Source organism: Artemia franciscana, chromosome 5 (genome assembly GCF_032884065.1).
Source record: "Artemia franciscana chromosome 5, ASM3288406v1, whole genome shotgun sequence".
In the NCBI taxonomy this organism is placed as follows: domain Eukaryota; kingdom Metazoa; phylum Arthropoda; class Branchiopoda; order Anostraca; family Artemiidae; genus Artemia; species Artemia franciscana.
Genome location: NC_088867.1, coordinates 43,978,644 through 44,002,392, shown reverse-complemented (window position 1 = coordinate 44,002,392; position 23,749 = coordinate 43,978,644). Strand labels below are relative to the sequence as shown.

The 23,749-nt window shown below is 35.4% G+C and overlaps 1 protein-coding gene across 1 annotated transcript in view; it reads right to left on the bottom strand.

Moving 5' to 3' along the window:
* Nucleotides 1-23,749, bottom strand: part of LOC136026782 (serine/threonine-protein kinase 32A-like) — a 57,635-nt gene that overhangs the window by 28,479 nt on the left and 5,407 nt on the right. Inside the window, exon 2 of the mRNA XM_065703481.1 lies at nucleotides 14,273-14,366. Coding sequence (XP_065559553.1) covers nucleotides 14,273-14,366 — 94 coding nt within the window. The remainder of the gene's footprint in view (nucleotides 1-14,272; nucleotides 14,367-23,749) is intronic.

Genomic DNA, 23,749 nt, shown 5'->3' with positions numbered 1-23,749 from the left:
ACATCGTATCATCAAAATGCTCAATTCATTCGTGGACGCTGAGAACTGCAATTTTTACATTTTGAGCATAATAGGCAGTGTACCCACTGCTTTTACTCTCTCAAAAACTAACCAAAAACCTTCCTATTCCTAGCCTAGCCTCAGTATGAACTTGCAAGGAGTAAAACTTAGATCAAAGTAACACTATATGGATTGTCATAGATGCATTTACACTTAGAAGTATCACTTAGAGATGTAAACTCCTTATTTTCTTCCTATTCAATAAATTCGTCTCATGTTTTGAGAAAATAGGTCTTCCTGGATTCGATAAGATTTATTGCAAATAAGATTGTAGAACCTTACTGTTTTCTTAAAAGTTCTTGCTCTGTCATTTTGGAAGAATTGTGGTAAAGATTTTTTCCATGTGTCAAAAATTCAATTTACCTTGCTATCTCTTTTCATTCACCTTTACCTGATAAACAATAAATTACATACTTTATTTTTTAACCGCTTTATACCGCCAAAGCAAACAACTGAGTCAAAATGTTACGCCTGTTTCGCGTGAGAAACCAAACACGGAAAGAAATAAACCACAAAATCTTTTCTTGAAAATAATAATGATCAAATTATTCATTTTATATATGGTAAAGGTAAAAGGTAAAGGATACGGCATTAGACTTTACAGTCCATACCGGCGGTGCTGATCTCCGTTTCTTGGCCTTTCAGCCAAGAAGTGCAATGGGGGGTTGGGGGCCAGCCATCCTGTGCTTTCGCACACCCTTCCTGTTTACCTTCCCCAGATTTCTCCAGGTACCCATTTAGAGCTGGGTCGACTCTGGCTAAGCTTACAGAGTCACGCCACTGATCACCGTCCCAAACTGAAAATTCGGTACGCTGGGACTCAAACCCGCATTCTCTGAGACAAGTGATCCCGAATCCAGCGCACCAACCCACTCGGCCAGGAAGCATCCAATATAAATGGTGCAATAGCCATAAATGAGAGTGAGGTCTGAAATCTTATGGGAATTTAGGCATTTTTGGTATTAAAATGCTTTTTCGTGGGCATCTGCCCTCCCTCAACTGCAAAATGACTCACCACCCCTCCCTCATAATAGCTGACTTACAGTTATACGCTTTGCTTCGTTCTTTTTATTATTGTTATTCCCTCTTTGGCCGCTCAGTTTACATTTGGAGAGAATTTTCCAAGGGGGAATATTCGGTGAGCATATTTTAATTTATTTTTTCTTTTCAATATTCCTTTCTACCACCACAGAAATAACCAAATTAAAACAAAAAAAAAATATGGTTATTATCTGTCATACTTTCGTTTGATCATGAAATATTTTTGAGGAAGAAATGCATAAAACCATTAATCAAATCTCTGCTTCTACTGATTGAAGTTTAGCTTCGGTCAAAAAGAAAATTTAGGCGACTTCAGCTTGACAAACATTTAGGGTGTTTTGTTTTGACTGCCAGTTTCACGACTACAGCACAGAGTGGATCCACTTCTGCTAAAGATATAATTAAATCAATATTCACTGATTATTCTATATCTTAAAAACGCTGGGTCATAATGTATTTTGCTCAGTCAAATAATTGACTACATCTATGATTCTAAAGTTAATAACAACTCAATCTCGATTAAAAGAAAAGTTCAACAGTTTATTTGATGCCAATCCTTAATCTTATATACATTCTTCTTTTTCAGCCTCCCTGTTTACCACAACAGAACAGGTTTGCCAAAACGGTCAGTCCCCATAGTGCTACAATTGCCTAAACTTGCGAGCTACACAGCGCTTTTCGGTGCTATAGTAATAAAAATTGACTGTAATGGTGCTAAAACAGATCTAAAATAGCACTTTTGTGATATTTTAGCAATCCTGAGCACATGCCACAGTGCTACAAGTAATAAAATAGTGTCCAAATAGCACTTTTGTGCTACAGGTGGCAACCCTGCCACAGAAGCAATTAAAGTAAAATTCCTATCTTTTTAGATCAGATAAAAGGTTGATGGTGGAATGTTCCTTGAGGAAAAACCAAATCTCTAATCATATTGTGAATTGGACTTTAGGGACGAATAAAATTCAAATTTACGAGTTTCTGACACTGTCAAGTTAATCCAGTGTTAATTTTCTTCCAAACTTCCTTTCTAACGCAACAGAAGTGACTTAATCAGAACGCCCTGATTACTGTGTTCTAGCCCGAAGCGTCATCACGGAATCTTTTCTTGAAGGCGATATCAGCCAAAGTATCCATTTCATATCCCCCTCTACTGCTCATAGGAGGACAGTCATGAAAGAAAGTAAAATTAAGAACTTCCCAATAGTTTGTACATACTCTGTTGGATGTTTTTTTTCAACAACCACAGAAATTGACTAATTCAATTTGTTTTAATCATCAAATATCAAGTTAAAAAAAATAACTTCTTAAAGATTATATCGGATAAATAGTTCATCGCACCTTTAATTCTAGGTAGTAGCCTATCATAAAAAAAATAAAGTTTACAAAATTTCAGAAATAAAGTTTTGAAACAACTGCGATTATAGATGGGCATGTAGTTTCATTATTGTGTTTGGTCCATATTGAGAAAATCATGACCCATCTAGATCGTTTAGTGTCCCGGGTTCCTGAAAAACTATTGAGCCATTTTCGAAGGAAATATATACACATATATATACACAATTATATCTCGTTTAACGATTGAATATTTATTAAATGTATCTAAAATTTTGTTACATTTTCATTTGACCGACTATAGCCAACTGTTCAAATTCTTTTTCCCAGCAGGTGGCAAAAAGAGCACAATTTACTTTCTAGACTTTGTTCAAAATCACAAAAAAAGTCAAGTGTCCTTATATTTTATTTGTATCACCAATCAATAGACCAAACTGTCGCCTGACCAGACTGTGCCACCAAATAGCTTAAGAAGGTAGTTTAATAATTGTGTTTTGTCTATATTAAGAAACGCAACAGCGTCTCTTTAATCTTGAAACAAAAACAGAAACCAAAAAGTTAATATTTAAATATACCTCTTTTATTTGTTTTCCAAAAAATAAAACAGAAAAAGAATAGTAATCTAGTGAGTGGTTTCAATGTTAAGTATTTACTGCCACTTTTTTAGTGTTAATTTATTTACTACATGTGAGAACACATTCATATTCAAATGGATTTTGTAATGCAGAAGGCTTGGGCAAGTTTGCCCCTTCTTTTTATTTAAATCACGGATTCAATGAAATATAAGAAACAATCCGTATCCCGTGTCTAATGTGTTTCACAATGCCTATATTAGCCGAGGGTTGTGTCTATATTAGTCGGGGGTAATGTCTATATTAGTTGGGGTCAATGTCTATATTAGTCAGGGGTTGGAAAACTATAGGTTCCATCACTACCTTAGCTCTATGACTGTCTACTTTGGTTCTACTGCCCTAGGAGTGACGCATGGACGAATAATAGATTAGACATATCTATTAAGAAATGAACTAATATCATTTTTATATAGCCCTAATAAGGGGCAATTGATGCCAGAAGTGACTCTCACTCAATTGAACTATCTGTCTTGGCTTTTTCTACAATCAGCCATGACTTGATGCCCACAAATTTTCCATTTTAATCCAAAAATCAACGGAATTTTTAATCAAAAGGGAATAGTTGTTGGCATCAATTCATGGCTAATTGTAGAGAAAGCCTAGACAGATAGTCCAATTGAGTGAGAGTCACTTCTGGCATCAATTGCCTTTTATTAGGGTTGTATAATAATGAGACACATTTCATTGCTCATTGAAGGCTTAGTGGAAAATACACATATACAATAAACTGCTGATACCTGCTTTTCGATTTTATTTATGGTTGGTTCGTTCAAATTGGAAGGTTAACATTGTAAATTTTAAATATAAATATAGTAATCGCTTTCCAAAGAGTACGTAAAATTATATTGGAGTCTCATTTTCAATATGTTAACGTTTTTCGTATTCGGGCACGTGAAAGCTACATCAAATTTGAAGGACAGATGAGGAATTTTGTCTAGGACTCATACAGAGGTAGAGGCGGTTTTTGGAATGGGACAGAGAGGGCACTTTTCCTGGGTGCCTTTTATGGGCGCAAAATTTTAAATAAATAATTTAAGGGTTATAATCATTGTACAGTTTTTGAAATCCCATTTTTATTAAAACACGGTTGATTATTAACTAATTTATAATATAAAATAAATTAAAAATGAAATACATATTAAATAATAGTAGTTAAAGAAATTAAACTAAATAATCAATAATAATTAGTAATAACTAAATAATTTAAATAATAAATCAAAATAACAATTAAGAAATCGATCATTTATCTAGTAATAAATCAATTACAATTTTGTTAATAAATACAAAAGTTGTTAAAATTTGGCCTAAAAATTTTGTGGGAAACAGGAAAGGGGGTGTTAATCAAGATTTTGTCTTGGGCCCAAGAAGGACCAGAACTGCCACTCAACGGAGGAAAATCTAGCATTGAAGTGATTAAATTTATTTAATTACATCTCACTGGCCATAAGGCGAATTGGTATTCTGGTTTATGTTCTCTCTCGAACATAAAATATTCTCTCTGTAATGAACATGAAAGAGTAGTTGAACATTTTACTCAGTTTCATCCGCTGTTTTGCATTTTTTAATAGAGATAAATGCTAGTATAAGGGAAACCAGTTTCCTAAGTTAAGATAACATTGTCATGGAAGGGAAAATTTGTTCAGGAAATTGCTTTTCGATTGAATTCTCTTTAAGGATTGGAAAACGTGCCATTGCAGGTAGTTCTCTAATTATTTACATGTTACTCTAATTTAAATCTGTAACAACCGGAAGAATATTTTTCTTTCTGAGTTTCAAATTGAAAAGGTAAGAAGGGCGATCCTTGCAGAGGCCAACCTTACACAACCTGATCCTTGCAGAAAGTCCATCTTCCACATTTTTTCCATCTTAGTTTCAATGCCCATGATTGGCTTTTCACTTTGCTTTCAAACACAGATTTTCCTAGAAATAAGCATTAAAACCTTGGAATGTAAAAAATCTTCTACTTGTGATTTTTTTTCAAGCAATTAACTTGCATGTCTAACATAAATTGTCCATGGGAAAATTACCCATACTCAAGCACATAGGTAATTACCTGGAATTATTGACATTGATTTTTCTATCTCTCGATTATCACATTCACTATTGAGACAGCAATGCCTGGCCCACAGGTTGTGGGCCAGGTTGTGGGTTGCAATTATACCCACAGGTTGTGGGTATAATTCACAGGTTGTGAATTATAATTTCTAGTCGGAAAAGTAAATGGAAGAGAGTAGCCAACTCCACCCCAATGCCATCTTTGCTACCTACCTGACCCCATAGCCCCCAGGACATCAAATCAAATTTTGAGATGGTTTATTTTTCTCAAAGCAGGCGAAAAGTCCTATAAATACGTCTTTAGAGTAACAGAGCCACCGCATTCTCTAAAGACCTGTAAATAATGCAAACTGTCAATTATTTGGCTCAGTAGTAAAAAAAAAGGTGAGGGGGCATTTCTGATGTACGATGCCTGATTGGCTTAAAAATGCCATGGGCGTTTGTTTAGGCCCAGAGGATTCCATGCTCTTTGAGGTATAAGGAAGGCGGTATAAGGCGTAGATATGAACCGGAAACATTTTTGTCCGATCAGCTCTTTAATTTTCGATTTTTTTTTTTTTTTGGGTTTCATTTATTCATTCATAGAGATATTTGTTCTTTTTAAATTTGAATCATTTTGTAAAATTATATCTGCTGGTATTAGTTATAAGTTTGAAATTTTAGTAGCTCTTAGCGTTTCAAACGGTTCGTGGTAACAACTGTAGTGGCGACAATGGTAACAACTGTTCGTGGCGAACTGTAGTAAGGAGCGACCCGGCTCAATAGTGGCGGAAACAATAAAAAAATGGAATTTTGATACCAATAGTTACATCCAAAGAATCGAATTTTAATGCTGATTTTAAATATGTAAGTTTCGTCTAGATTAGTCTTACCCATCAAAAGTTACGAGCCTCGGAAAGTTTGCCTCGTTTCTGAAAACACCCCCTAAAAGTCATACGTTCTTAAGGAAAATCACACCATCAGATTCAGCGCATCAGAGAACCAAACTGTAGAAGTATCAAGCCCCTATCTACAAAAATGTGGAATTTCGCATTTTTCACCACAAGACAAATCACGGATGCGTGTTTATTTGTTTTTTTGTCTGTTTTTTTTTCTTTTCCAGGGGCGATCATATCCACTCAGTGGTCCTAGAATGTCGCACAAAGTCTCATTCTAACGGAAATTAAAAGCTCTAGAGCCTTTTTAAGTTACCCAAAAAATGGGAGGGCACCTAGGCCTCCTCCCATGCTCATTTTTTTCCAAAAGTCACCGGATCAAAATTCTGAGACAGCCATTTTATTCACCATATCCAAAAAACCTAATAACTATGTCTTTGGGGATGACTTACTCCCCCGCAGTCCCCGTGGGAGGGGCCGCAAGTTCCAAACTTTGATCTGTGTTTACATATAGTAATGGTTACTGAGAAATGTGCAGACGTTTTCAGGGGGATTTTTTTTGGTTTTGGGGGGGGGGGAGAGTTGAGGGTGGCGGTTAAGTGGGAGGATTTTTCCATGGAGGAACTTCTCATGGGGGAAGAGGCTTTCAATGGAGTGGGCGCAGGATTTTCTAGCATTATTTAAAAAAAACAATGAAAAAATTATGGAGTTTTTTTCTACTGAAAGTGAGAAGCAGCATTAAATCTTAAAATGAACAGAAATTATTAGGCATATGGGGCGTTTACCTCTTCGTAATACCTCGCTCTTTACGCTGAAGTATTTTTGGTAATTTCAACTATTTATTCTACGGCCTTTCTGATTCAGGGGTCATTTTTAAGGAATTGAGACAAAATTTAAGCTTTAATGTAAAGAGCAAGGTATCGACGAGGGGTAAGCCCCCTCATCTATGCAATAAAAGCATACGAATATAGAAGTTCGCTACGTAATTTAATTCTTTTACTTATGAAAACGTTCGTAAAAAATTATAAGTTATGGTTGCCTTTCTAAGTAATCAAAAAATCAAAGGGCAACTAGGCCTCCTCCCTCAATCCTTTTTTCTCACATCTTCCGACTAAAACTATGAAAAAGCCGTTTAGCCCCAAAAAATTAAAGTGCAAATTTCGTTTTAATTATTTATGGTTTCGGAGAGCCGAGATCAAAATATGCATTACTTCAAAAACGTCCGGATATTAAACAAAAAAAAAGTTTTTTTTTAAATGAAAGTAAGGAGCGACATTAAAACTTAAAACGAACAGAAATTACTCCGTATATGAAATGGGCTTTTCCTCCTCAACGCCCCGCTCTTTACGCTAAAGTTTTATTCTTTTAAAAATAGAACCGTAAGAAGGAGTCAAACTTTAACGTAAAGAGCAGGGCGTTAATGAGGGAACAGCCACTTTCATATACGGAATAATTTCTGTCCATTTTAAGTTTTAATGCCGTTCCTTACTTTCAGTTAAAAAAAAAACTTGTTTCCTTATTTAATTTCTAAAAGTTTTTGAGTTAATGCAGTTTTTGATTTTGGCTCATCGTACATGATTTATTAAAACAGAATTTGCATTTTAATTTTTGCTTTTTTGGCAAAATTGCTTTCTCAAAGTTCTTATTGGACAATTTTTAGAAAAGGGGGTGGAGAGGGGGCCTAGTTGCCCCCGAATTTTCTCGGTTACTTAAAAAGGCCACTAGAACTTTTAATTTTCTTAGTATAAAAATTGTTAAGAAGTTTGTATTAATAATAAATATACGTAACTTACGAATTAACTTACCAAGGAAGTTTTTATATTGGTATATTTTTATAGCGTATATAAGGGGGGTTCACCCCCTCGTCAATACCTCGCTCTTTACGCTAAAGTTTGAATTTTGTTCCGATTCTTTAAGAATGACCCCCTGAATAACAAAGGCCGTTTAATTATAATAAATAGATCTTTTTAAAATCTTTTGAACTTACTAAAAATACTTTACCGTAAAGAGTGAGGAGTCTAGAAGGGGGTGAATCCCCTAATATACATAATAATTTGTGTTCGTTTTAAGTTTTAATGTTGCTTTGTATTTTCAGTTGAAAAAACTTGTCTTTTTAAATTTTATTTTTTATTTTTTTTAAATAATGCTGGAAAATTCAGCATTCCTTTCATGTAAATTCTCTTCCCCCATGATGTATTCCTCCATGGAAATTTCCTCCTACGTAGCCCCCAATCCCGACTCTCCATCACAAGAAAAATTCCCCCTAAAATCGTGTTTTTACTTCCCAATAGCCAATACTATATGTAAACAATGGGCAAAGTTCATAACTTGTAGCCTTTCCCCTGGGGACCCTAGGGGATTAAGTCATCTTAAAAGACATAGTTATTAGATTTTCGACTTTTCTGAACAAATTGGTTATCTCAAGATATTGATCTGATGAAATTGGGAAAAAAATGAGCGTAGAAGGGGGCCTAGTTGCCCCCCCCCCCCCAATTTTTTCGATCACTTAAAATAGGCATTAGGACTTTTAATTTGCTAGAATGAGCCTTCTCGTGACATTCTAGGACCACTAGGTTGATACAATCACCTCTGGGAAAAAAATAAAACAAACAAACAAACACACATCCGTGATCTTTCTTCTAGCAAAAAATACAAAATTACACATTTTTTTTCAGATAGGAGCTTGAAACCTCTACAGTAGGGTTCTCTGATATGCTGAATCCGATGGTGTGATTTTCATTAGGATTTTAATACTTTTAGTGGTTGTTTCTCCCTTTTTTCCAAAATAAAGCAAATTTTCTGAGGCTTGTAACTTTTGATGCTACGAATAAACTTGACAAGACTTCTACACACGGATTTTTAGAGTAAAACTGTATTTGAGAGTTCCAGTTACTATTGAGCCGGGTCGCTCCTTATCACAGTTCGTTACCACGGAATATGGGGTTGACACAGTTTTCTTGAAACACTTAAGGCTCTTTTTTTAAAAAACTAAAAATAGCCTAGTTACATTAAGTACTTTTGATGTAATAAAATGTCATTGAGGTTTAAGAGTCAATTAATTTCAACACCATTGCTTAAGGCTGTTTAAAATTAAATCAAAAGTGGAAATAGGGTAAAATTTTATGTCGGAAACTATTCTACTACTATTAGAAAAGGAATTTATTCACATTGCGACTAAGAAGGAATGGAATTTATTTTTTAATGGAATTTTATTTGATAATGGGAAACCTGCTGGGAGAGGTAGGTTTTTAAAAAAATCTACATGGACGAAAAGTAGATTCTAAGTGTATTAGTGAAGATTTTTCATATATATTCTTTAATATTACATAAATTATCTTTTTTGTACAATCCACTCATTTGAATTAAAATCAAGTAGTTGTGGGCATCAAACCATGTTTAATTGTAGAAAAAGCCTAGACAGATAGTTCGACTGAGTGAGGGGCAGATCTGGCATAAGCCCTTTTCAGGATTGTATAAAAATGATATAATAGAATTGTCCATGGAATTTTTCATGGAGGGAGGGCGTGATGGATTTCCCGATATTATTTAAAAAACAATCAGAGAACAAGTTTTTTCAACTGAAAGTAAAAAGCAACATTAAAACTTAAAACGAACAGAAAATATCAAACAGTTCGTGGCAACGAACCGTAGTAAGGAGCGACCCGGCTCAATAGTAACCGAAACTCTAAAAAACGGAATTTTGATACCAATATTTACATATATAACATTCACCAAGATTAGTCTTACATATCAAAAGTTATGAGCCTGAGAAATTTGCCTCATTTTAGAAAATAGGGAAAAACACCCCCTAAAAGTCATACAATCTTAACAAAAATCACACAATCAAATTCAGTGTATCAGAGAACCTTATTGTAGCAGTTTCAAGCTCCTATCTACAAAAATGTGGAATGTCACATTTTTTGCCAGTAAACAAATCACGGATGCCTGTTTATTTATTTTTATTTTTTTTTTTCCCAAAGGTGATCGTATCGACTCAGTGGTCCTCGAAGGGAAAATTTTCGAACGGAAATTAAAAGTTCTAGTGCCCTTTTTAAGTGACCAAGAAAATTGGAGGGCACCTCGGCCCCCTCCCACACTCATTTTTCCCCAGAGTCACCGGATGAAAATTCTGAGATATTTATGTTATTCACCGTAGTCGAAAAACCTAATAACTATGTCGTTGGGGACGACTTACTCCCCGCAGTTCCAGTAGGAGGGGCTGCAAGTTACAAACTTTGACCTGTGTTTACGTATAATAATGGTTACTGGGAAGTGTACGGACGTTCTGAGGGGGATTTTTGGCTTGGGAGGGAGAGTTGAGGGGGGAGGATGGGGGTTACGTGAGAGGATCTTTCCATGGATAAACTTGTCATGGGGGAAGACACTTTCAATGAAGGGGCAAAGGATGTTTTAGCATTATTGAAAAAAAAAAACAATGAAAAAATAAATATGAAAACTTTTTTGCTACTGAAAGTGAGGAGCAGCATTAAAACTTAAAACGAGCAGAAATTATTGCGCATATTAGGGGGTTTACCTTCTCGTAATACCTCGCTCTTTACGCTAAAGTATTTTTAGTAATTTCAACTATTTATTCTACGGCCTTTGTGATTCAAGGGTCATTCTTAAGGAATTGGCACAGAATTTAAGCTTTAGCGTAGAGAGCGAGGAATCGACGAGGGGCGAAATCCCTCATATACGCAATAAAAATATACGAATATAGAAGTTCGTTACGTAAGTTAATTTGTAAATTACGTATATTTTTTTACTAATCGAAATATTCGTAAAAAAATTAAAAGTTCTAGTTGCATTTTTAAGTAATCAAAAAATTGGATGGCAACTAGGTCTCCTCCCTCTCTCCTTTTTTCTCAAAATCTTCCGATTAAAACTATGAGAAAGCCATTTATCCAAAAAAATAATAATATGCATATTTCATTTTAATTATTTATGTGCGGAGAGCCAAGATCAAAACATACATTAATTAAAAAACATCCAGAAATTAAATAAATTAAAACAAGTTTTTTTAAATGAAAGTAAGGAGCGACATTAAAACTTAAAACGAACAGAAATTACTCCGTATATGAAAGGAACTTTTCCTCCTCAACACCCCGCTCTTTACACTAAAGTTTTTACTGTTTAGGAAGTAGAGTTAAGAGAAAGAGTCAAACTTTACCGTAAAGAGCGAGGCGTTGAGGAGGAAAAGCTCCATTCATGTACGGAGTTCTGTTCGTTTTATGTTTTAATGTCGCTCCTTACTTTCATTTAAAAAAAAAACTTGTTTTTTTTTATTTAATTACGTATATGAGATGGGTTGCCTCTCTTCAGTAGCTCGCTCTTACTCTAAAGTTTCTTTTTTAACTTTTACATGAGCCGATAATTCTAATTAAATAGCCTTTATGATTCAGGAGTCATTCTTGAAAAACTAAAATAAAAATCAAACTTAGGTTATAATAAGGTTATTATTAGTCTAAAGAAAGTAAAATGAATATGCAAATATTGTTTTCAATAGTAGAGTTGTGACTAAGATTCAAACTTTAGCGTAACGAGTGAGGCATTGATGAGGGGGCACATCCCCTCATATACATAATACAAAAACCAGCATGAAAGGGAAGCGTGCGTTTTTTTATATTGATAGAATATGCAAATTTTGTTTGAATTATTCATGTACGGTGAGCTAAAATCAAAACCTGCATCAATTCAAAAACGTTCAGAAATTAAATAAAAACACTCTTTAACTGAAAGTAAGGAGCGACTGACCAACAGAAATTATTCCGCGTATAAAAGCGGCTGTCCCCTCCTCAACGCCCCGTTCTTTACCTTAAAGTGTTTATTGTTTTCAATAGTAGAGTTGTGACTAAGATTCAAACTTTAGCGTAAAGAGCGGGGCGTTGTGCAGGGGGCATTCCCTTTCATTTACAAAATAACTTTTTTATTATGTATACGAGGGGGTTCGGCCCCTTGTCAAGACCTTGCTCTTTACGCTACAGTTCGAATTTCGCTCCAATTCTTTAAAAATAACCCCTGAATAAAAAAGGGCTTTTTATTGAAATAAATAGCTCTTTTGAAAGTACTTAAAAACATTAGCGTAACGAGTGAGACATTGACGAGGGGGCACACCCCCTCATATACATAATACAAAAACCAGCATGAAAGGGAAGCGTACGTTTTTTTATATTGATAGAATTTTAGATTATGTATTTCTAATGTTTGAGATAATTATAGAAAGTTTAAGATATTTATCTCTTGTTTTACCGATAGGTTTTCTGGGTAACCAAAAACCACACTTTTTGGCAATCCATCTGGGGCCAAAAGAAAAGTAGAGTATCCTCGAGTAAATAGAAATGAGGCCTCAAGGAAGTATTTAACTAATATATGTTTCTATAATATCAGATAATCAAACGAATATTTACAAGAAATTTGACACTTGAAAGGCAGATATTTCAGTTAAAATGCAACACTTTGATGGTTTGACAATATCAGTGTCAGTGCCATTCAGACTCGTTATTAGCATTGCCATTTAGTTTTTATTCAATTATCATTGCATAAGAAACACAAAACTTACATTAATTTAAAAATGTATAAAAGTGCACCTTCTTATCCCTAGCACGTTATATTTTTACCACAAAGCCTGCCAAAGGGGGACAGTTCCCATTTACTGGAAGTTCAGCTCTAAAGGTGACCACTCCTCTTTGGTAATCGGTTTTAAACGGAAAATTGGTAGATCGGTTTGTTCCTGATCTAGGGATATCACAAACACCGAAAAGAAGAAGAATAATAGGGAATTTCTCCTGTCATAAATATACCTATATACAGAAACTGCCACAAATAGACCTATGAGATCAGCAGCCAAAAAAGCAAGGCTAGCATTAAAAACGTGTTTTTAAATCATTCTCTTTCATTTCAATGAATTGCCAGGTTATATCACAATTTATTTAACACTTACGGTTGAAATTTGCTGAGGTAAGGATGCTGGGACTGTTTTGAAAATTTGTTCATTTAATTTTATCGATTTTATCCTGTTGTAAGTTTTTTCGTCTTATATATTTTTGTATTGCCGAGGACGGCCCTTGGTAAAAGGGCCAAACTATTCATTCTAATTTGTTTCTCACTGTCTTGGAAAATGCCCTATTGTTCTTCTTGTTTTTGGTGTTTGTGATTGAAAGGCAGTAAAGTGTTTGTCGCTATCTGGGGATATCCCTCATTCTTATGGTCATTTCCCATCTAAACCCATAGTTTTTAATTTAGAATGTAAAGGGTATAATTGGCCAGGCAGCTAGTGATTTTAATTCAATATTCGCGATAAGGGGAAAACCTCCAGACCAATATTCGTTAGTCAACAAGGATTTTCTAGGCTCATGAAGGCTTTTCTAGGCCTAGGCTCATAAATCATGGCTGCTTGTGGAAAGTGCTCCCGATTGGTGGTTTTTAATGCCGAAGTCAAATAATTGCGCTTATGTCCCTATAATAACTAACTAATTATTCCGTTTTCTTTACTGTAAATCAATAACTTCGTCAAATAAATAAAATTTTGAGAACCTTGCAAAATCAAAGCTGAGACCCAACTGCAAATGTTGGTCCGCTGAGGTTAGTTAATTAGGACAATTGAAGCGTGGACAGATATCAAATAAATTTCTCCCTACTTATACTCGCCATGAAATCCACTATTTGGTCTTATTGGCAAGCTTCGATTTCCATTTGATATCCACAACTACAACTTATTTTTGCCGGTAGGACATGTCTTATCGCAAATAACCCTTCAGTTTCAAATAATGAAGATTTGCTAAATGTTCAGGTTCAATTTACCAACTTTGCTTCCCCTGATTGACAAAAATAAAAATCCTTACTTAGCTTCACTTTTTATTGGTTACCGGTTCAAAAATTTATTTTTCCAGCCGGTTCAATCTTGAATTTAGTAAATAATGTCTTCCTGTTTTTGTGCTAGTAAAAATAGAGGCTTCTTAATATGCTTTAATGCATTTGTACTCAAAGCAGCTTCTTAATTCGAAAAATCAGTGGAAGAAACTTTAAGAATTTTTTTTTTCATTCACACATACAAGCCGGAATTTGCATTGGGACATTACTTGATCTTTCTCGCTTGACATAACTTGCTATTTCTCTTCAGAGCTTAGTTTTATTGACACTCCCTGGTGAAGTCTAGACTCCCTATCTGTTGAAGCAAAATATTCAATTCAACTCTGACATTAGAAATGACCGAAGACTTGCTGAAAGTTTGATAGGGAAATAGCGAGAATTCAATTAAGGGGGAATTAAAGTACTTACTAACCCATGTAAGGCTTTGTTCCGGAGACAGACATGGCTCTCTGCTTTGGCGGCAAACAAGTAGCTATATTGAAGTCAGTAAGATGGACGTGACCTGAAATGGAAATCTGAAGAGTTTATGTTCCCCTATTTTATTTCGAAAGTGTTTTGAAATTTTTAATATCACTAGGAGCTTGCTATTGCTAACTGCTACAAATGAAAATCACAGAAACTACACATTAAACTAACAATACTTTTTTTTAAGACCGATTTTTTTTTGGAAGAAAGACAAGATGGTTTTTAGGAAACACTTTTTTTTCAGGGTACACTCAGAGGACACTTCAAAAATTCTATTGGTAACCCTTATCAGGTTTTACTAATAAGGAATGCCGGAGTCAGCACGCAAGAGTTGAATTAGTAAAGAACAAAGTGCGTCGTCTTTATTACTGCTGATTTTTTTTACCACTTTATACGGAAAAAGGGATCATACAAAATTGATAGAGGCTCTTATTCGATTAGAAATTGAAAGCTTGAGTCCTGTCTCAAAGACCAATAGTGATTGGAGGGCTATCATCGCTGTTTTGTCCCTAGGTACCCCACACCCCCCAAGGTACACAATCAAAATCTTGAGATACTGTACTATTAAAAGTAGTCAAAAGGTCCAGTAAGGATGCCTCAGGGATCAACATGGCCCTAACCACCCCAGGAATAGTGGCCTCCAAAATTATGTAAGTAATTCGTTCATTATTCAAAGATATAATTTTGATAGAAAAGGCAGAAATGTGTTGTTTTGTTTTTTCGGTAGGGTTGGAACTCTTAAGAACTTAGAAAACTACAAATAATGCTTTAGTCTCTAGAGGGCTTACAGGGAGCAGTTATCCGATTCTTTTTTGTTGCAGTTTCTGTTCGTTTTAATTTTGACAAAAATATTCGTTTTAATTTCTGGTCGTTTTAAGTTTTATTTATTCATTCATAATAATTTCAGTTTGTTTTAAGCTTGACTTCCTGAATAATTTTATATCTGGTCGTTTTGGATTTTCTATTGCTATTTGATTCAATATGAAAAACTTTTTCCTTCACATTTTCAAATTATTAAAATGAAAAGAACTAAGCTTTCGGCAAAAGTTAGTTAGAAATTGTGCCTGTCAAAATTTAAAAGCACTGAAACTCCGAGCGTTTGGGGCGGTAAAAAATTGTCCTAACGATACCTAAAAAAAACTTTTCCCTAATGGTCAAACCGATAGGGACTTTAAAGGCATTTGCTGCAAAGCTAATGTAGCAAAGCACAGAGACTTTGAGGTGAGATTAAATAAAAAAAAAGTTTTTTTTTGTAAATGAAAGTAAGGAGCAACATTGAAACTTAAAACGAACAGAAATTACTCCGTATATGAAAGGGGCTTTTCCTCCTCAACGCCCCGCTCTTTACGCTAAAGTTTGACTCTTTCTCTTAACTCTATTTTTAAAACAGTAAGAAAATTTAGCGTAAAGAGGGGGGCGTTGAAGAGGAAAAGCCCCCTTCATATACGGAGTAATTTCTGTTCGTTTTAAGTTTTAATGTTGCTCCTTACTTTCATTTGAAGAACTTGTTTTTTTTTTAATTTCTAGACGTTTTTGAATCAATGCATGTTTTGATCTTGGCTCTCCGCACATAAATAATTAAAACGAAATTTGTATATTAATTAATTGGAATTAATCAGAAGATTTTGATAAAAAAAGGAGCGGGGGAGGCGGCCTAGTTGCCCTTCAATTTTTTGATTACTTAAAAAACCAATTAGAACTTTTAATTTTTTACAAACGTTTTCATCCTGATTTGAAAATCCTGTGCCTGCTTCATTGAAATTCTCTTCCTCCATGACAAGTTTCTCAACGGAAATATTCTCCTGCGTAAACCCCCCCTCAAATCTCCCCTCTAAACAAAACATAATCCCCCTGAAAACGTCTGTACACTTCCCAGTAACCATTACTGTATGTAAACACAGGTCAAAGTTTGTAACTTGCAGCCCCTCCCACGGGGACTGCGGGGGAGTAAGTCGTCCCTAAAGACATAGTTATTAGGTTTTTCGACTATGGTGAATAAAATGGCTATCTCAGAATTTTGATCTAGTGACGTTTGGGAAAAAATGAGCGTGGGAGGGGGCCTAGATGCCCTCCAATTTTTCGGTCACTTAAAAAGGGCACTAGAACTTTTAATTTTCGTTAAAATGAGCCATCTCACGACATTCTAGGACCAATCAGTCGATACGATCACCCCTGGGGAAAAGAAACAAACAATAGAACAAACAAAAAAACTAAAACAAAAAAAAACAAATAAACACACATCCATGATCTGTCTTCTGGCAAAAAATGCGAAATTCCACATTTTTGTAGATAGGAGCTTGAAACTTCTACAGTAAGATTCTCTGATACTCTGAATCTGATGGTGTGACTTTCTTTAAGATTAATGACTTTTAGGGGGTGTTTCCCCTATTTTCTGAAATGAGACATATTTTTTCAGGCTCGTAACTTTGATGGGTATAACTGATCTTGATGAATTTTATATATTTAAAATCAGCATTAAAATGCGATTCTTTATACGTAACTATTGGTATCAAAATTTCGTTTTTTAGAGTTTCGGTTACTATTGAGCTGGGTCGCTCCTTACTACAGTTCGTTACCACGAACTGTTTGATTGTCGAAGGTATAAAGAGGCGAATTTTCGCTACCTATTTTTTTGCCATGCTGCTTAAACTGTCTTATTGTATATTATTATATCTTAAGATTATTTTCAGAAAATTTGGTATCAAAATTTACTGTATCGAACACTTCACTATAATAAGTGACAAGTAAAGTGCAACCTTTGTTAATAGAAACAGAAACACTGAAAACGGAACTTCAATAACATAACAGGAGGTGTGATTGGAAAGTGTTAAGCCTGTCATTGTAATTTAAAAATGGCTTGGCCAACTGGCTACTGCAAATGATATCCTTAAAAGTATTCCATTGAATACTACACATTTAAATTGAATACCACACATTGAATACTTTTCATTTAAATAGTCTACTTCTGGAGTCAATCCTGAAAATATTCCACGAACTCTGCGCGAACTCTGGACGCTTTCATTGCTATCATGAACTGAGTGAAATCTCTTTCCTTTCAGTAATAAATTTAATTTTGGAAAATTAGAAATCTGCTGAAAGAAATCAGCAGGAGCCAAATCAAGGAAGGAAGAAGGTCATGGAATCACTGGAATAAAAAGGGGTTAAGGGGGGAGGGGAGGGTTCTATTTAAGTGTCTTAGAGAGTATTCGGTAAACACCAAGTTAACAGGATCAACATAGAAGCCTTAAAAAACCACTACTGAACATCTTTCAACCCTCCTGTGTTAGCACCCTAGCCCTCACGAAAAAAAAAGAAAAATAAAACGCACAACTGCTCCCCATGCTAAGAAGCAATTTTCCTTGTTTTTCAGCTTGATTCCGAAGTTGCACTTTAATCTTCACCCCCCAGAAATTTTATCTTAATTTCACGTAATTTTCTAGCCAAACATGATGTGGTGTGGCATTTTCCAAAAAGCTTTCTGTACGTTGGCAAAAATCCCTAAATTTTTCGTAGGTTTCATACAGCGTTCGCTCTCTCTCTCTCTACCTCTCTTTCTCTCTCTCTCTCTCTCTCTCTTTCTCTCTCTCTCTCTCTCTCTCTCTCTCTCTCTCTCTCTCTCTCTCTCTCTCTCTCCCCATTTTCTTATTTTGTCCGGAAAGTTAACATAATTTGATATATCTACAGAATATTCCCCATAAGTAGAGTAGCTAAAATTCATTTACGTTATAACGTAGTTGTTATAACAATCATGAAATTAGTTGTATTGCAATAAATACGATTAGTTAATTATTGTAATGACTAATAATTGTTAGCGGATTATACTAGCTAATAACTGTTAAATGATTATCTTTTAATAATGTATAACAGATAAGAATATAATCTTTTTATTTTGTAGCTTTGTCCGGCGCGGCAAAGCGAATAATTAACTATGTGGAAATGACAAGTAGGAATCATCAAACAGTTCGTGGTAATGAACTACAAGTAAGGAGCGACTGGCTCAATAGTAACCGGAACTCTAAAAAACGGAATTTTGGTACAAAAAGACATAACAAAAGAATCGACTTATGTTGATGATTTCAAATATTTAAGTTTCATTAAGCTTAGCATTAAACACCAAAGGAATACTAACCTAGGGAAATTTGCCTTATTTTCAAAAAGGGGGAAACACCCGCTAAAAGTCATATAAGCTTAATGAAAATGACTTCGTCAGATTTAGCATATCAGAGAACCCAACTCTATCAGTTTCAAGCAAAAACGTCCTATCTGCAAATACGTGAAATTGTGTATTTTTATACCAAAAGAAACATTACGGTTTTGTGTATTTATTTTTTTTTTGATTTTTCAACGAATGATCGTACCCACCCAGTAGTCTTAGAATATCCAGAGAGGACTCATTCTAACGAAAATTAAAAGTTCTAGTGCCCCTTTGAAGTGACCGAAAATTTTGGAGGGCAACTATGCTCCCTCCCAAGAATTTTTCTCAAAATCGTCCGATCAAAATTTTAAGATAGCCTTTTTGTTCAGCATAATTGAAAGGCCGAATAACTATGCTCAATTGGTGATATCATGACCCCCACAGCCCCTGGGGAAAGATTTTTAAGTTATAAGATTTGCCCATTGTTTACTTATAATATTTGTTATTGGGAGGGTGCAAACATTATGGGGGGGGGGACAAATTTTCTGCTGGGGAAATTTTCCAAGGGGAGAATTTTCCATTGGGAGGTAAGTTTCAAGGGTTGAATTTTTCAGAGGAGATTTTACACTGGTGGGATTTTCAGAAATTCTATACGAAATTCTTCTCAGTCTTGCAATCTCTTTGCCGAATTGTCTAGAGAATATATTCGTGGGGATTTTTTCGCGGAGTTGGAGCCACCTTTTACTAGCCTGCTTCCCCAGAAAAATACCTCCCCAAAAAGTAACTTCCCCGGAAAACACCCCCTACTAAAAATACCTCCAGCGGAAAATACCCCTCCGGAAAATGCCCCCGTGGGAAATAGTCCCCCCTGTGGAAAATACCCCCGAAAAATACCCCCTGGAAAATTCATTCCCCCCCCCCCTTTTGTGGAAAATATACCCTTAGAAAATCCTCCCTCGGAAAATATCCCTCCCCAGAAAATACTATCCCCACGCAGGTGGTTGGTCTCCAATCCTGTTGGACCTTAAAACAAGGACTAGAACTCTCAATTTCTCTTCTAATGAGAACACTCTGAAGTTTCTGCGACCATGAGGTGGAGATGTGGATGATGAAGGGACATTACCCTCCTATACAGAATAAATTCTGCCCATTTTGGGGCTTAATGTTTACTTTTTTTAATGTTACTCTTTACTTTCATGATAACAGCGTAGACCAAAAATACTCCTAGGAATCATAAGGGACTAGATATCGATTTCACATTTTTGATACGTTTTTTAAAGTTTCTTTAGCCCCCCCCAAAAAAAAATCTTGGCTGGGAAATACTCTTTTGCTGGCTTTTTGCTGGAAAACTTTTCCACGGAGGAGGGGATTACCGGCATGATTTTAAAAACAACAAGAAATTAAAGTCTTTTTCAAATGAAAGTGCGCTGAGAAGAAATTTCCACCTGAGTTCATCCGCAAGAAATTTTCAGGATGGAATTTTCAGTTAGAGCTGAATAATCTACGGATTATTTCCCTGGTAGAAGGGGGGTATTTTACGTGAAAAGAATTTTCTACGTAAGAATTTCTCGTCGGGGTAAGGAATTGGTCTTGGAGGGGGAGCCGGATTTCCAAGTATTATTTTAAAAGGGTTAGAAATTAAAATTTGAAAAAACAAGTTTTTTTCCCAACAGAAAGTAAGAAGCAACCTCAAAAACAAACAGAAAGCACTAGTATAAGAAAGTAATAATTTCTTGAGGTCTCTTCAAAACCTTGCTCTTTAAGCTAAATTTTTGAATTTTTATCCTAATTCCTTAAGCACGATTCCTCAAACACAATGGCCGTCTTGTTTAAGTTTTTAAGGACGAAAGCGTTGTCAAATTCTATGAGTTTATTTTTCTTATCTTTCAAGTGTAAAACTACCTTAAATCACCACTAATAAATAAATGAAACCCAAAGCGAACGAAAATTACAGTAGATAACCTATTCATATTCAAAGCGAGTAAAAGTTAAAAGGAGTGGGGCTGACAGCCCCCATGTCTTCTCAAGACTAGAACATAATTTGTACTTTAATATAAAAACAAGAGCAAAAAGCTCATATGGCACTTGCTATGAGGCTGGAAGAGCCAAGAGCTCATATGGTATGAGCTCTAGCAAATTTGGAAATCAAAAAACAGAGGCTTAATGCCGGTTGGGATTTAAAACAAGAACTCTGAGTCACGAAGTCCTGCTTAATATCAAAATTCATTAAGATCTGATCACCCACTCGTAATTTCAAAATACCTCATCTTTTCTAATTTTTCCTCTCCCTTCAGCCCCAGATAGTCTAATTGGGGAAAACGACATTATCAGTTCAATTTGTGCAGCTCTCTGACACGCGTACCAATTTTCATCGTCCTAGCACGTCCAAAAGCACCAAACTCGCCGAAGCACTGAACCTCACCCCCTAACTTCCCCAAAGAGAGCGAATCCAGCCAAGTTACGTCAATCAACTATCTACGACATTTGCCTATTCTACCCATCAAGTTTCATCCCGATCTCTCCACTCTAAGCGTTTTCCAAGATTTCCGGTTTTCCCCTCAAACTCCCCCCAATGTCAACAGATCTGGTTAGGATTTGAAATAAGAGCTCTGAGACATGATTTCAATATAAATAACAATTTTTTTTTAAGATCCGGTCACTCATTCTTAAGTTAAAAATACCTCAATTTTTCTAATTTTTCTGAAAACATCCCACTGTTCCCCCAAAGAGAACGGATCCTTTCCAATTATTTCAATCACGTATCTAAAACTTGTGCTTATTCTTCCGATCAGGTTTCATCCCAACCTCTTCACTCAGAGCCTTTTCCAAGATTTCCAGTTTCCAAGATTTCTCTTTTCCCCCTCCAGCTGGCTTCGTCCTCAGATACAACTCTAATTCCATCTGAGACATAAGAACATTCGATATATCAAGTTTTATTAAGATCCGATCACCCATTCGTAATATAAAGATACTTCAATTATCAAGTTTTCCAAGGATTCTGGCTTCCCCCTCCAACCCCCCCAATGTCACTGGATCTGGTCTGGGTTTGAAATGAGAACTCTAAATCACAAAACCCTTCTAATTATCAAATTTCATTAAAATCTGAATAACTGTTCGTAAGTTACAAATACCTCATTTTTACTAATTTTTCCGAATTACTCCCCCTCCTTCCAACTCCAAAAAAGAGAGCGGATCTGGTCCGGTTATGTCCGTCACGTATTTGGAGCTTGTGCTTATTCTTCCCACTAAGTTTCATCCTGATCTCTCCGCTTTCAACGTTTTCCAAGATTTTAGGTTTCCCCCCTCAACTCCCCCCAATGTCACAAGATCCGGTGGGGATTTAAAATAAGAGCTCTAGGACACAAGGTCCTTCTAAATGTGAAATTTCACTAAGATCTGATCACCTGTTCGAAAGTTAAAATACCTCATTTTTTCTAATTTTTCCGATTTAACTTTCCGCCCACTATCCCCAAATGGTCGAATCGGGAAAATGACAATTTCTAATTTAATCTGGTCTGGCTCCTCTTACACCTGACAAACTGTACACTGACAGACAGACAGACCGACTGACAGAATTTGCGAACGCTATATGTTACTTGGTAGATATCAAGTACCATAAAAAAGCTCAAATAACCACATATTATCAGTTTAATATACGTATTCTGATATTTATTCTTTATTACCTTAATACTTCTTTATTTATTAAAGTAAAAAAAGCGAAGCCATTTAAAATGTATTTTGTTTTTAGTAAAGTTGTGTCCTGATCTTGAGAAGGCGTGGGGTTTGTTAGCCCTATTCATGCTGCTTTTGCCTGTTTTAGCTTGTTTCGATTATCTATTGTAATTTTTGTTCGTAATGGGTTTAATTTATTTATTGACTTTGATTTGGGGTAGTTTTACGGTGAGAAAAATATTTGAATTTATTTCTACTCATTTTTGGCTTAATTGAGCTCTTTACTATCTTTTGAAAAATTTATTTTGCGGAAAAAGTCTTTGAATTAATTTCTGTTCGCTTTTTATTAACAAAGTCTTTTCATGGGAAAAAACATTTTATACCTTTTTGTTTTTTTTCTATTAAACTCTATAGTTTTGACTTTGAGGATTATTTGAGATTATTTCAGTTCATTTTTGGTTTAAGGAAGCTCCTTACTTTTCAAACAGTTCGTGGTAACGAACTGTAGTAAGGAGCGACCTGGCTCAATAGTAACCAAAACTCTAAAAAATTGAACTTCGATATCAATAGCTACATCAAAAGAATTTTGATGCATTTTAATGTTGATTGTAAATATATAAGTTTCATCAAGTTTAGTCTTACCCATCAAAAGTTACGAGCCTGAGAAAATTTGCCTTCTTTATGAAAATAGGGGGAAACACCCCCTAAAAATGGTAGGATCTTAACGAAAATGACACTATCAGATTCAGCGTATCAGAGAACCCTACTGTAGAAGTTTTAAGCTCCTACCTACAAAAATGTGGAATTTTGTATTTTTTGCAAGAAGACAAATCACGGGTGCGTGTTTATTTGTTTGTTTGTTTGTTTGTTTGTTTGTTTGTTTATTCCCCAGGGGGTCATCGTATCGACCAAGTAGTCCTAGAATGTCACAAAAGGGCTCATTCTAACGGAAATGGAAAGTTCTAGTGCCCTTTTTAAGTGACCAAAAATTGGAGGGCATCTAGGCCCCCTCCCACGCTCATTTTTTCCCAAAGTCAACAGATCAAAATTTTTAGATAGCTATTTTGTTCAGCATAGTCGAAAACCACAATAACTATGTCTTTGGGGATGACTTACTCCCCCACAATCCCTGGGGGAGGGGCTGCAAGTTACAAACTTTGACCAGTGTTTACATATAGTAATGGTTATTGGGAAGTGTACCGACGTTTTCAGGGGGATTTTATTTTGTTTGGGGAGGGCTGAGGGGGGGCTGTGTCGGAGGATCTTTTCTTGGAGGAATCTGTCATGGGTGAAGAAAAATTCACTGACAAGGGCACAGGATTCTTTAGCATCACTATAAGAAAACAATGAAAAATAAACATGAAAACGTTTTTTCAAATGAAAGGAAGAAGTAACATTGAAACTTAAAACGAACAGAGATTATTACGCATATGAGGGGTTCTAAAAATACTTTAGCATAAAGAGCGAGGTATTTAGGAGGAGATAAATACCTTGCTCTTTATGCTAAAGTATTTTTAGTAATTTCAACTATTTATTCTACGGCCTTTCTGATTCAGGGGTCATTCTTAAAGAATTGGGACAAAACTTACGATTTAGTGTAAAGAGGGTGTTAA